The 14,921-nt window shown below is 37.8% G+C and overlaps 1 protein-coding gene and 1 pseudogene across 1 annotated transcript; both read right to left on the bottom strand.

Moving 5' to 3' along the window:
- Window positions 1–5,893: 5,893 nt before the first annotated feature.
- Window positions 5,894–7,940, bottom strand: LOC143626153 (pentatricopeptide repeat-containing protein At1g31430 pseudogene; annotated as a pseudogene).
- A 2,541-nt stretch (window positions 7,941–10,481) lies between these two features.
- On the bottom strand, window positions 10,482–14,243 carry LOC143626222 (bifunctional 3-dehydroquinate dehydratase/shikimate dehydrogenase, chloroplastic-like). Its single transcript, XM_077096369.1, has 11 exons — window positions 14,175–14,243; window positions 13,823–14,061; window positions 13,152–13,257; window positions 12,756–12,974; window positions 12,319–12,665; window positions 12,167–12,230; window positions 11,951–12,059; window positions 11,560–11,703; window positions 11,026–11,174; window positions 10,780–10,942; window positions 10,482–10,693 (listed from the first exon to the last, which is right to left on the bottom strand). Exons 1-11 carry the CDS (start codon window positions 14,181–14,183, stop codon window positions 10,653–10,655), a joined length of 1,590 nt encoding a protein of 529 aa, XP_076952484.1. The 5' UTR covers window positions 14,184–14,243; the 3' UTR covers window positions 10,482–10,652.
- Between the last annotated feature and the right edge of the window lie 678 nt (window positions 14,244–14,921).

The following is a 14,921-nucleotide window of genomic DNA, read 5'->3' as shown; positions in this document are numbered from 1 at the left end:
CGGTGGTGGTTGATCTGAACTCCGACGGTGGGGTGGGGTTGAGATTGGTTTCGGCCAGTGGAGGAAGTCCGGCAGGCGGCGGCGGTGGTTGATCTGAACTCCAACGGCGACGGCTGTGGGGGTGGGGCTGAGATCGTCTCCGGCCATGGTGGTGGGTGGGGTGAAGATGGTCAAAGATTCGGAAAGTTAAAATAATATAGAAATTGGTGAAATTTTTTATGGTGGTGGCGATGGTTGTGGTAGATCTAGGGTTTCTGAGACGACGACGACGATGATGATGATGGGTGGTGCACTAGTGTTTGGTTGTGGTGTTGAGTGTTGATAGTGGGTAATGTTTGGGGAAGAAGATGGTTAAAAAGAAAATTTTTTATTTATATAAAGATCAAAATTTTAAATTAATTACACAAACAACCCCTGGGGGTAAAAAGACTAAATTGCCCTCACATGAGGTGCACATGACTGAATTTAACTATAAAAACTAACCCTCGTTAGAGAAAAGGACGAACCGTGCAAGGTTTTTTGAACTTAAAGGATGTTCATTGTCATTAAGTTTGCTAAATGACGACTATTGAAAAAACGTGCAAACATAAAGGACGAGTTTTGCCATTTTGTCTTTTCCTTTTTATTTTTGTTTTAATAAAGTATTTTAATTTATATTTGTGTGTATAACAATAAAGAAAATCAATCAAGCCTCGGATCACCTGGATTACTACATATTTGGGGCTTGGTTGAGGGGCTTGATCCAGGGCCATGTCATCACCTACGTGTCGGTTTTAATTGGATCACTTGGGGCTCAACCAAGCCCCATTACCCTTAGCCTAACAAATGTCATGTTTGTTCAATAGTGTTTGTAAACGTCCCGTAACGTACGTCCGATTACGTCTAAATTAAAAAGGAAAGTTCTCAGAATGCGTCAAATTAGGAGAGAGAGTCCCCTTTAATTTGAATATTCCATATATATCCATTCAAAACCCGTTGACGGAAACAAATTTTGAACTAAATTTGTCTTTGTTGACGAGTTTTGTTAAAATCAATCAAAACCAGTTATGTATTCCAAGAGTTTCAACCTTTTATGCATTTCATTCATAACTCTACCATCTTTCTCAAGTTATTACCTCACATTCATAAATTTTTTATGGCAATTTGCACTTATGATCAATATCCAGTTATTCGCGCATCCTAACCACAAGTGTGCGAACATGTTGAGATTAATGTCACTAGGTTTAACGGGAGTAGTAAAAAATCTATAATATATATAAACGAAAACCCAAAAATCCTATGTGTCGCGATGTGATCGCTTCCCCTTTTTTTGGAGTCATCGGATTTTCTTGATTTTTAAATGGAGGCTTCTCATGCATTTGACCCGAATTCACGGGTATGAGTCTTATCAAACCCATATATTTCTTAAACGGGTTATAACATCTCATTAAATTAAAAACTAATCTCACCAAATATTTGATATAATAGTCCTATAAAATATGTATATAGTAAAAATTAATATCTAATTTATTTAAAAATATATATATGTATATTATTTATAATTAAAAAACTAATTTGTAGTAAAAAAATAAACAGGTCTTTGGTCTCATCAAACTCATATAACTTTTAAACCGGGTTATTACATCTCATTTATTAGTGAAATAATTAATCATTAAACCATAAGTATATTATTAACTTTCATACAGTTAAAATGATAAAAATTTAAAAAATAAATAAATATTAAAAACAAATAATATATAACAGCCCCCGTAATACGGGGGATAAAAACTAGTTGTATATGTATATAAAAAAAGGTTTGGTTGGCCGTTAAAAAAATTAAAATAAAAACAGCTGGAATGAAAGGAAATATATTTTTTGTTTTATATGAAAATCTTTACTTAAATTTGTTGTAATAGAGTTTATGTATAAAGTTTTTTAAAGTACATGTACTTGTTAAAAGATTATAAGAAAATTGTTTAAATAAAATATATATTTATTTTTTTTGTATAACAGCGACTTTCTTTTTGTGTTTGGCTCACCACACTTTCCAATTTGGAGGCTTAGTTGTCTCACTCTTACCAGATTATGTTGTTTTAACTGGGCCTACGTTGACTTTAGAGTTTGTTTTGGGTGTTATCCGGGAAACCATACCGTCGACTACCACTTGAAAGTCATTGTGCCGCCACAAGTGATATTTTTATAACATTTTGAATGTTATTTTGCCAAATTTAATCAATTTAAAGTTTAATGGTTTGTTATTTTAAAATTTTTCATATGTACCTGAATATTTGACAATTTAGTGACTTTAATAAATCAAAATTACTTCGAAAAACCATTTTGTGTATTTTTACCATGTTTAAACACTTAAATACGTAAGACTACATTTAAATTCCGTTATAATTTTATACATAAAAAGTATATATTGATAGATTTTTTTTTATAACAAGTATTTTCTTCATTAAAAAAACATAGATATTACATCAACATAGCAGGTAGGCGGACAACAAGCTGCGCCGCAATCCATTTCTGAATTGCAAACCCTAACCTGCTAAAGACATACCCCTGCCCCTTTGGAGTCGACACATTGCTATGCACAACCTGTTGGACCCTGGTTAGGAAACGGATAGCTTCCGGTGCCAATGAGCCAAAGGTATCAAAAGCCAGAGGGACAAAAACATGTTGGTTCTCTTCGCAGACTTTAGCATGTTTCTCCACATTCTTCGTCTCAGCCCTTTTCATTGCTTGCCCAGCTACAAACCCATTATCCCTCAAACCAGCTAAAGGAGATACCCCATGTGAGGTCAACACAAGCGTGTTTTCCCCCGGCCCAACCAAAGACGAGCAAATCTGCCAGTCGTAGAGTGGATCTCCCTTCCGTTGGGACTGTAAGGAAGTTTATGGGGGCTTCCTTTTTAGCTGATATCCCAGCTCGCCTTAAGATGTCCCAAAGAACGTCCCGCACCCAATCATGTCGGTATATGAACCCAGGCATCTCCTTGCAATGAACCGCATGCTCTCCAAATTTATCCAGGCAAGTCTTACGGCAGATCGGACATGTTTTGTCTTCTGGGTACATTGGGACCATCAAACGGTACTTAAGAATGGCCCTATACTCGACCGCAGACATGCTTTGGCCCAAGCTATCAATCGGGATAACGGTCAGAAAATCTTGGGCATGAGGACCTTGTAAGCATTCAATAACCGCCTTCTGTCGGGGGACAATCCAAAAACATCTCCCAGGCTCTGAGCGATTTTGCCAAAAAGGGCATTCGCCAAGATTTTTTGAGGCTTTGGTGGGGCGGTGTCCTTATTGGAGAAACCGCCAATGTCAAAATCTGGGAGAGCGCCATTTAGGCGTTCCAGGGCCTGCACGTAGTCTGAGTCCAGGTCGACAACTCCGCTATTCCTTAAGATGTGATTATGTAGCTTCCAAGACTGAGCCCTCAACGCTACAAAAGCGTAAACCCCAACATCATGAGCCGAAAGAAGGCCTAAACCCCCCAAGCGCATCGGTAAAGATGCAAGTCGCCACTGAAGATCACCAAAGAACGGCCCTCCACATACAATTATGTCTTCGATGGCTTCTCGAAGCCCCTTATCAAAACATGATACCGCATCATCCATCATATGAGGGTGGCATGTTCGTAACCCAAAAATCAACTTAGCAACCCCCATGCAAGACCTAAGCAGGAGGAGTTCGATCTGGGGATCCCTAAGACAAGGTAAGAGTTTCATAAGATCAACCGCACGAGATGCTCCCCGCCTCGCCAACTCCTTAATAAAGTAGGGATCTCGACTAACAGCCCCTCCAAGGAGCTTTACCCCTCTCTCTAGTCTACCAATCTCACTAGGGAAAAGCCCATCTTTGACTTTCACCCCATTACACGCTAGCCAAAAAAACTCGGTTTTCTTAATATTAAGTTGCAGCCCCAATGATGGCCCTTCCGAGCTGATAATGTCTAGGGCTTTAGCGACTTCGTTGGCACCACCAATAATAGTCCTATCATCCAAGTACCAAGCATGAAATGGGAGGTTACAGTCATTTTGTACCCAGAGAACAAGAGGGTGTAATGCTAAGGAAAAGAGGAGGGGCCCAAGGGGGTCTCCCTGCTGAACCCCAGTAGTAGCCCCTATACAGTCATCACCAACGTACAACCTATCCGGCTGGGCATAAAGGAACTGGACCCATAGATAGATAGACGGGCAATGATGATGAACCTCTTGGAGAAGGGCTGTGCGGTCGACCATATTGAAGGCGTTGGAGAAGTCCACGGTAAGCATAGCTAAAGAACCGTCCGCGTGAAAGGAGTTAAGAAACCGGTTCGCGCTGTGAAGCACCGCCTCTGCCCCATTAGGGGTCTCTACCCCAAACTGAAAGTCCCCTAAATACTGAGTCATTTCTTTCCCAACCATCTTCATAGCCACTTTAGAAATCAACCTACGCCAGATAGCCCCCACAGCAATGGGCCGAATTCCATTATCCGGCTTTAATAAAGGGGTAAGGGGGGCCGAAACAATAAACTCAGCGAGCACCTTGGGGCACACACCCCCAGCCATAAGTTGACGACTTCAGTGATGGCTGAGAGCAGACCCATGGAAGTCACTGATCCCTCACCACTAAGAGCGTCCAACAAGTGTTGCGCCCGCATCCCGTCTCTCCCACATGAGGTCCCTTTAGGAAATGATCGGATACATCTAAGCACACAGTCCCCATCCACAGAGAGAGTAGGCAGGGCGACAGAGCTAGAAGGCAAGGACGGAGGCGGCACCACTGGGTGTTTATCAATGAGGGCTTTCATGGTTGAATCTCCGAGAGGGGCAACCCCACTTGAGCATAATACCTTGACTGCAGCTGTGAAATGACCATCCTTGACTTTCCTGAGACATTGTTTAATATTGAGGCTGTTTTCAGAACCCTCCTCCCCTCCCACCTCTCTTTTAGAAAAATAAATGTTTTATTATTGTAGTCATAAATAATATGATAATATATTAATATTCACATCATCATCATCATCATCATCATCGTACTCAGTATATCCCACCAATAGCAAAGCTATGGTAGGGTCTGAGGAGGGTAAGATGTAGACAGCCTTACCTCTACCCCATGGGGATAGAGAGGCTGCTTCCGGTGAGACCCCCCGGCTCGATAGTAGTTTTGCATCAAGCCTTGGACATATTACATAAGGCACATAGCACTCAATCATCGGGACGCCGGCTGATTGGTGCATGTACCCTTGTCTTTCGGCTATCAACGCCACCACATGATGCCTGATTAACCTTCCATCACTTTTAACGTTATTTTCACAAAATTAGTAAAATAACGTCAAAATTAGTGCAATTTTACTTTTGTCCACCCGAGGGTTCACACATATATACATTATATGCGCGCACCGCAAGCAAGGCATTATATTAATATTCACATGATAATATAAACAATTCATACATGTACCATACACTATTCATACATGCATATGTAGTCATAAATGTTTTATTATTGTAGTCATAAATAATATGATAATATATTAATATTCACATGTACCATACACTATTCATACATGCATAAACTGCAAGAAAGGCATTTTCAAATAGTCATAATACACGTATATAATGTAATGAATTCATATAATAAATAATGAAACTTATACATAAATTAAAAACAAAAATGTATTGATTACAATTACATGAACATCACCCAATCTTCCCCATTACGCGTTTGAAAAGTAGCAAGTCCGACTTGATCGAGATTAAATGTCTTGTGATGAGTTTATTGAGATAAATTTGTGACAAATGATATCAGCTATAGTAGATCATTTAGCCCAAGCCATTTTAACCCATTGACCTGTTCCGCCTGCTACAAGTAAATAAGTCGAAATTGTCAGAACTCTAACCGAAATCTTATCAACTCATATAGACATGGGGCCAAATCCAAGAGTTTGCCATAAACTTATAGTTAGTAATCATTTCATTTCATATAATCTAGGTCCACAACTCCACATCATAAATCTCATGTGCATATGACACATTTGCCAATGTGTTCAAACTAATATAAACATCTTTCATTTCAGGATGAGAAGCATCTCCAACTAAAAACTCATGTATGTTCCCATTAACCTCAATAGAACTACAACCAGGCTCCTTCTTAATCCCACTTATTCTCATTTTACTTCTTACTTTCTTCACATCTTCCCATCTCCCAACAGAAGCATAAATGTTAGCCAAAAGTGTATGAATACTCGAATCACCGTTTTCGATCTCACTTAACCGGTCAGCTAAATGCTCACCCATATCAACATCACCATATAACCTACAAGCACTGAGTAAAGCACCATAAACCGGAACCAGAATATCATCTTTATCTTTAGGGATTTTGTTAATAACCTTTTCGGCTTCTTTTAACAGCCCCGCGCGACCCAAAAGATCGATCAGACACCCGAAATGCTCTATCTTTGGTTCAATATCACACAATGATTTCATTGATTCAAAATGCATCCACCCTTCTTCCACTAAACCCCCGTGACTACACGCGTTTAAAACACCTATAAAAGTGATATCATCAGGTTTAAATCCAGATTCTTTCATCTGGTAAAACAACTCGAGTGCTTTATCAGGCTTTCCGTTTATAGAAAGTGCGCATATAATCGATGTCCATGAGGCAGTATCTTTTTCGTTTAATCTGTAAAACACATCTAAAGACTTGTCTATGCACCCACATTTTGCATACATATCAATAAGAGCGGTACCACATACCGCATCGATTATCATTTTATGTTCGTTCATATATTCATGAATCCATTTCCCCTGTTCTAAAGCCCCGACTTGTGCGCAGCCGGTTAAAAGAGCCACCACTGTGAACTTATCCGGCTTGATTTTATAAATCTGCATTTGCTGAAATAAAGACATTGCATCATCCACTTGATTAAACTGCACGTACCCGTTAATCATAGCCGTCCATAGAACAATATCTTTCACGGGACTTTCATCAAACAAACGTCGTGCATCCTCTAACCGCCCATAATTCACATAACCCGACACCATCGTTGTCCAACAAATCACATTTTTCGCTTTCAATCCGTCAAAAATCTCTCGTGCGATATCTAAACATCCACATTTCGCATACATATCTAGCAACACATTACTAATTATATTCGTAAACCCAATTTCACAACCAACGTAACGGTGTATCTCCTTCCCAAGTTCCAAATTCTTCAAAGCAATACACGCCGAAAGCGTGCTCACAACCGTAGCCTCATCTGGTTTCGCCGTCCCATCATCTCTCATCCGCAAATAAACCCCAACCGCCTCCTCAAACCTCTTACACCTAACACACCCCGAAACCAACACATTCCACGAAACCACGTCTCGTTGAGGCATTTCATCGAACACCTTACGCGCGTTCCCAACCCGACCCAACTCGCAGTACATATCCATAACCGAATTACAAACATAACAATCAGACTCATCCCCAGCTTTCACAACAAACCCATGAATCTTTTCACCAGCTAAACCATCTCTCAAACACCCAATTGACTTGAACACAAGTGGGTAAGTATAATTATCCGGCCATAACCCATCAACCCTCAATTGATAAAACAAAGAAATAGCTTTATTGAACCCATGACTCTTTGTGTATGCTTTAATCATTACATTGTAGGCGAAGAGTGAAGGGGTTTGGATTTGATTAAATATTGTTTGAGCGTGAGATAAGTTTCCGGTTAATGGGTCTGCAGTGAAAGCCATGAGCTTCTTGATGACGTCGATGTTTTGGGTAAGACCGAGAATGGTGATCTGGGTCTGGATTTGGGTTAATTGGTTCATGGATTTGCAGGTTTTGAGGAGGTGTATGCATGTTTTCTTGGTGGGTGTCAAGAATTGTTGGCGGGGTAACATTATGCTTCAACTCTGTTAGAAAAAACCCTTTTTTATAGCATGGTTTGACCCGAGTGACTTTTTCTTACGTGTCATCATCGGACCACAGATGTCAGATATGTTGGGTATGTTTATATTTTGGTTGAAGTAAATTTTGTAGAAAAGTTTCATATTTGAACCACAAGCTTTTATATTTGAATTTAGAAGTTTGATATCTAAACTTATATTAATTTTTGTTAATTTATATAATAGTTATAATTTAACCCTTATTCAAAACTAAGTACCCCACGATCATTTTAGGGGTCATAATTTTTTCATACGTTAATAATTTTTTAAACAAATTACATCATAAAAACGAGCATTTTATTCTCTTTAATTTGAGTATGATATTGTTATACTTCTTTAACTTTAAAAAATTAACATACTACGTGATTATCGGTTATGATCGGTAACAAGTCGAGTCAGGTGAACTCGAGTCATGTGTAAGACCAAATTAGGAGTCGAGTCAGATGAACTTGAGTCACGTGTAAGACCAAATTAGGGTCAGAACGAGTCGATACAAAAAGGGTTAAATTAGTTCGATTCGTGTCGGTACGCTTTTGAGTCGAAAGGGTCATGTCAGAACATGTTTAAGATTAGAACAGTGCATGTTCAGAAAGGGATTCATATCAAAATAAGTTAGTTTAAAAAATTATCTATTTGAAATTAATGTATATTTCAGCTTTGTTTCTTGATTTTCATCATCAGTTAGACGCTTACTGCTTTTCCATGAATTACACGTCTACATTCAGGTTATGTATGCAATGTCATCAGGTGAAGCATGTACCGACACTGATTATGCGGTTGATATTGGGTTGTGTGCCCATTCCACTGCACCACGCGAGCACCCAGCTAATTTTGTTAAAAGCTCCCGTTACTCTGCCAAACACCTAAATATATTTAAAAAGCTACAGCTAACAGCCTTCAGCCTTTAGCTTCCAGCTTACAGCTACCAGCTAGTTTTGCCAAACATACACGTTGTTGACAATGTTTTATACGACCTTAGACCTTAGACATGTGTAGTCAAAACGTCTCACCCTGAGGTGTTTTGCGCCATGTGGCATCCGTCATCAATTGAAAGTTTTGTAAAAAGTGGCGTAGTGGGCAAAACGCACGACTCTCCGACAATAACTACATATATTCCCCTCTCTCCCCTCCCCACACACAATTTTATCAAAATGCATGCCATAATAGCGTTTTGTGGGAAACGCTTCTTCGAAAACGCCGAAGGAAAGGGCCGGGGGCGGTGTATCCCCGTCGTTTCGGATCCAAAACGCCACATCGAAGAGGCACTACGGATGGTCTTATAACCCTACAAGAGTAGTATAGGTCAGTATGAGCAGTATATAATGAGTAATATATGTCTATATAACTCGTATTTTAGAAAAAAGTTATTCTCAATTAATATCTTTTTTTTATTTTTATCTTTTTATAATAAAACTAAGTTATACGAGTCGAAAGTAATAAAATTCTTGTATCTCACCAACATCAAAATTCAAAATAGGTTCAATTTTAGATTTATATTACCAACAACAAAGAAAACAACATTATAATTGACCAGCCACTCAAAGAGTTACAACTCTTTTTTACTTGTTATCTAGAGCAAACACCGATGAGCAAGAGAAACCACTCTCTCAAGCGTTTTGCTTAGAAGTGAGGTTTACTGTCAGATTGTCATCCCTGTGTCAGAATGATTTTTAATGCTAAGTTAATTGACGCTGAGAGACTATAGTTTAGAGGGTTTAACACTTGCTAAATTAGTTTAATTTGATGTATAACAAAGCTTCAAGCATGCATGTAGATTATTACCGGCTTATAGCCTAGTGATACCAAAGGGTATGAAAAATGTGCTCATTAATTCCCAAGTGGACAAGGTGTAGATTTATGAGTAGGTTTAAAGGATGTGTGAATATGATGTTTGTTGTTTGAAAAAAAGTAATAAAATGTACGTAGATTATTGTCAAGAGTTATCGGTTTTTACTTACGGGCAGACTCCTGATGTAAGTAAAGCTTTAAATTTGGTTAAACTGAATTGTAATCATATGAAACCAGTTTTATACCAATCCAAATACTTAAGTAGTTAATTATGAAACCAGTTTTATAGACAATGAGAAACCAGTTTTATAGACAATGAGAACCCATGGGACCTGTGAATACTCAGAAAACCAATGAGATCAATTAAATCACAATTTCTATTGGGCAATTGACCTTCAAGATGCTATGATAGAAAACCACTAGAAACAAAATTCAAACTTGAAGTGAATCACTACATTACCTCTTAAAAGTTGTGTTTTCTTAAATCTATAAAACTCTTTTTGGTGACTATAAAGTGGCAAAAACATGACCCAACAGATGAATATTTAAAATATATAACAAAAATAAATTCAATTTTAGGAGTAGAAACAATGATTTGTCAAATAAAGATTTATTGTTTTTGTAACAACAAAAATACTGACAGCAATGCGAAAAACAAGAATTGGAAGCACCACCATCCTGCTTCCTGTGTGTATACACTTTGCTTCCTCCAGTTTCTATATCCACCATAAGACAGCAAACTGTCAGTAATTTATGTTAGGTTATTGTCTAGCATGGATAATTATAGGACTATATGAGTATATGTGACAGTTGAATCGTTTTGTCTGTGCATGTCAACCGAAAAGGTATGAAATAATGTAAGATTTTATATTATCCATTGTAATAAAAATTTAAAAAAATCATAATAAAAAATGGGATATGAATATACATACCTTGGTGAATAACGGAGACGATCAATACTTTGACATAATCTCCCTAAATAATGCTTTCGGTGCTGCAGTTGAAAAGTATAATAAAACTCATTAAAAAAGGGAAACAGAGAGATTTCCACATCATCGTTTGGTATATATTAAACCTTACCAGGTAACCCTGTAAATCTTTCATATTGTTCATATGCCTGCCCTATAAACATCTCCACCCCTGTTACAATTAAGGCTCCACATTCTCTTGCTTCCCGAAGTAATCTGGTAATTTTTGGTGTGTAAACAGCATCAAATACCAGTGCATACGACTTCAAAGCTTCCTGCCAAAAAAGAAAAACGAAAAATGAAAAAGAATTAAAAATGTAACATATAATAATAAAATGAATATGGTATATAATCAAACCTTAGAAATGGGAGTGTCATTAATATTTGGCTGCATACCAATTGAAGTAGTGTTTGCAAGTATCATGTTATTTTCTGGTTTGTAAGTGTTTAAATCGGCAAGCGAAAGAGCCTCTCCACCAACTATATCAGCAAGTTCTCTAGCACGACCTATTATGCAGGAATAAAACAAAATAAAAACAAGCAGTCTGAAAATTATGCATTTAAGGGTATTTGGATTTGCATTTTGCAACTGGTTACTATGACGTAAGAGTCACAATAATCAGCTACATACCAGTTAACAAAAAGGCTTCTTTTTCACAAAAAAAAAATTGACTTTGGTCACTTTATCTAAGAAGTTACAAAAACAATCAAAACAAGTCCGATTATTACAACTTCAAGCAGCGAAAGGACATCCAAACAATGTCTTCTATAACCCGATTTTCTCACGCATGGTTATCTGATTCTGATTATTCAATATCACATAATCACATCCAAACACCCCCCCTTATATGATGATATGTTTGCAACTTAAGTCATGTATTAGAAGTCTAACCATAAGTTCGGTTGGCAATCACAATCCTTGCACCCTTCTCTTTTGCTCCATAAGCAAGTGCTTTACCAGCACCACCAGCACCTATAACCACAAACAGTCTGCCAGCCAAAGGGGACCCGCTTGCACCATTCTGAACACCTGAAACTGTAAACAGTATAGTAATTCAATGGGTCAATTGGGGTTTATCTCAAATAGGTCAAACAAAAGTCGGCTAAGAAGGAACAGGTCAAACGGGTTGAAAGTCACCTGAAGTCTAATTTTAATGCATACATCCGCTTCAATATTTTTGTTCAAAAAATTGATCATTATTATTTGCAGGCTAACCTAACCCGACACGTTTTGATGTGGCCCGCCGATAATGCCACTTCTAAGAGAAAATAAAGAAAAATACCTCGTAAACTATCCTCAATAGCAGAAATAGCTCCTACGTAATCTGTATTACAACCATATAACTTCCCATCATTTTGTCTCCTGATAACGCAGTTGACTGCACCTATTGACTGTTAGATACAACAATAACAAATTACATAAGAAAAAATCTTATTTTTATCATCAAACATTATCTCATCTGCTTCATCATTTCTATATGATCAACAATATAACTTACCTTTGCAACTGGATCAACCTCATCACAACATGAAACTACACTTTCTTTGTGAGGAATGGTACAACTGCATCCAATAACGATCAATATTTTACTAATTCTGAAATAACTAGCATACTGAAATATTAGTCCTAACAAAATAGATCAAGCTCAACCTGAATCCAGCAAAATCTGTAGACGAGTAAGTCTCGAGAAAATTCTTTACGTTATCCACCAACATATGTACATAAACTCCATTAAAACCAACTGATCTGAAAGCTCTATTGTATAACATAGGTGATTTGCTGTGCCCAACTGGCTTCCCAATAATACCAAATACTTTTGTATCGGGCCCTAATAGTCTGAAATTGAACAAATCCAAAAGATCCCTAATTGTAGGCTGTCCAGGTGCAGAGACCTTCCCATTTTCAAGGGTACCAAATGTTAAATATCCACCAAATTTAGGGCAGAGTACTCGTGACATCAAACCCTTCTCACCCATCACCATTGCTATTATTGGAACCTGAAAGGTTAACCATTTTACTTAAATAAACTAAATAAAACAGGTGAATGTATTTCTATAACCTATGATGCATGACTTACGGTCGCTTACTTGAGAATTAGCAGTTATATGGAAAACACGTGCTACATCGGTTATGTCTACAGCTGTTGTTGCAAACTTCACAATGTCAGCCCCTGTTGACTGTATTCTGGCCACAAGGTTTCCAAGCTCTTCTACTGATGGAGTGTTTTGGTAATTGTGGGAAGAAACTATAAGTTTGCATTTTGTAGACTTCTCTCCAAGGATCAAATTGTTGAAATCATCAGCAGCCTACATTTGAGTAACTGAAATGAGAAATCCGATACTAGATGTAATTGTTTGTATCTAACAGCTCTAATCTCTACACTTGTTAAAACCTAGAGTTCAAATAATCATTTCATATGGATTTTATTTCTATTTTTATTTTTTTGCTTAAAACAACCCTAGTTTTATCAAGAATAAAGGAACCTTTAGCTCAACATCAATGTGATCTGCACCTAACTCCATTGCTAATCGAAGAGCTGCCAGTCGACTCTGTTCATCCCCAACATACTGACCACCTTCCCATGCCGGCCTGCAAAAGCACACAGAATCAGTTGAAACTATTAAGTCAAGTTTGAGCTAAAATTTGAACTAGAAGAACATGCAAAAAGAATTGGGAATTGAATGAATGTTAATATATACATAATCTCTATGTTTTTCATTACAACATTGACACATAAACCTGTAATCTACACATATACATATAAACATATATTCATCTCAACCTAAGCATGTCTTAATTTTTTTTCAATTCGGTTCAGTTAAGCGACGCCCTTAACCATAACCATAACCATAATCGATTAATCAGTTAATCAGTTAATCAAATAACGTTAACCATAACCGTCAATTAATCTCGTTTATCAATTAAATCGGTTCGGTGGCAATTCGATTATCGGTTAATTCCGGTTAACAGTTAAGGCTTACTCTCCCCTACTTTGTATTAATATTTGTGAATTGTGATTACAGTTTTACACGAGATAGATAGGTTACATAATACAAAACATTTACTAATTACATTGTGTCTAATCGAGTAAAACTATTTAAATTGCATAGACAGTAAGCGATTGATGTATTAATATTTAATATGAAAAGAGTACCTGTAAGTAAAAATAGTTGGAAGCGGACTGAATTTAATTAGGGTTTGGATATCATCACGAGCACTAAACTGTTTCAAGCTATCCAATCTGATTTCGACAAGGTCAGCTCCACTGGATTTAGCCGAATTCATCTGAATCGACATCTGATCCACCGTATCCGCCATTATCGGCGCACAAATTAGCGTCGAGTTCCTCGAAATCTCTTCGTTTCCTCCCATCCTCTCCATAGCAGGTGTTACCTAACAAACAAATAATAATAATAATAATAATAATAATAATGTAGTTGAATGAGTTTATACCTACTACTACTACTACTACTACTACTAAATAAATAGTTATTAAAGAGACTTACGAGTTCCATTGTAGGTTTGTTGGTGAAGATGAAGGTAGGTTAGGTAGAGGTAATAAGGTTTGTTAGTGAAATTGTAAGAGTTGTAGGTGAGGTGTGTATGTGAATATGGGGGTTGGTGGAGAATTGTGAAAGTGCAAATGCTACTGCTGGCTGCTGCACCATCGTAGGAACGATGGATTAGTTGGGAACGCATAGTGAGCGTTGGATCTTATTAACAGGTAACGTACCTGTACTTTCGTACGTTGGATCAGCCAGCTAGGCATTTCATGAATACCAGGTGTAGTAGGGTCGGTTGACTGTGGAGGAGAGAGGGTGGCGTGGCCACATTAGTCGAGAACACCACAACACCCCTGGCGCGATGGCCTCCTGTGAGAACACTAGTGCCCGGCGAAGGGAGAAAGGATGAAGGTTTGGTTATTTATGTCTCGCCGGCAGAGGCATTATCCACAACAGGGTCACAATATGGCGTAATATTAGAGGATGAATTCGGGGCCAACAAAACCCCACAACACATTGTATTAGAGATTGTCGGTGAGAAATGATTGCATGTTTTATGAGAGGTAGATGAAAGAGAAAGAAGAGGTTGGTGGAGATTTGCTCGCAAAGTAGTTTTCTTGACAGACCTGTTGTAAAGGTCAGTAAACTTTTCCCGACTGATGAAGGGTCTAACAAAGTTAATTCGTATTTTGATTATTGATTGGATGTAAAAGAGTCAAATCGAACTCATCTAGACTTGAGTTTTGGTCG

The sequence above is a fragment of the Bidens hawaiensis genome, unplaced genomic scaffold, assembly GCF_021521415.1.
Source record: "Bidens hawaiensis isolate Kalapana, Puna unplaced genomic scaffold, B.hawaiensis_p1.1 tig00004283_1, whole genome shotgun sequence".
NCBI classification, from domain to species: domain Eukaryota; kingdom Viridiplantae; phylum Streptophyta; class Magnoliopsida; order Asterales; family Asteraceae; genus Bidens; species Bidens hawaiensis.
The sequence above is the reverse complement of the archived record's forward strand: the minus strand, read 5'-3'. Positions and strand labels throughout refer to the sequence as shown.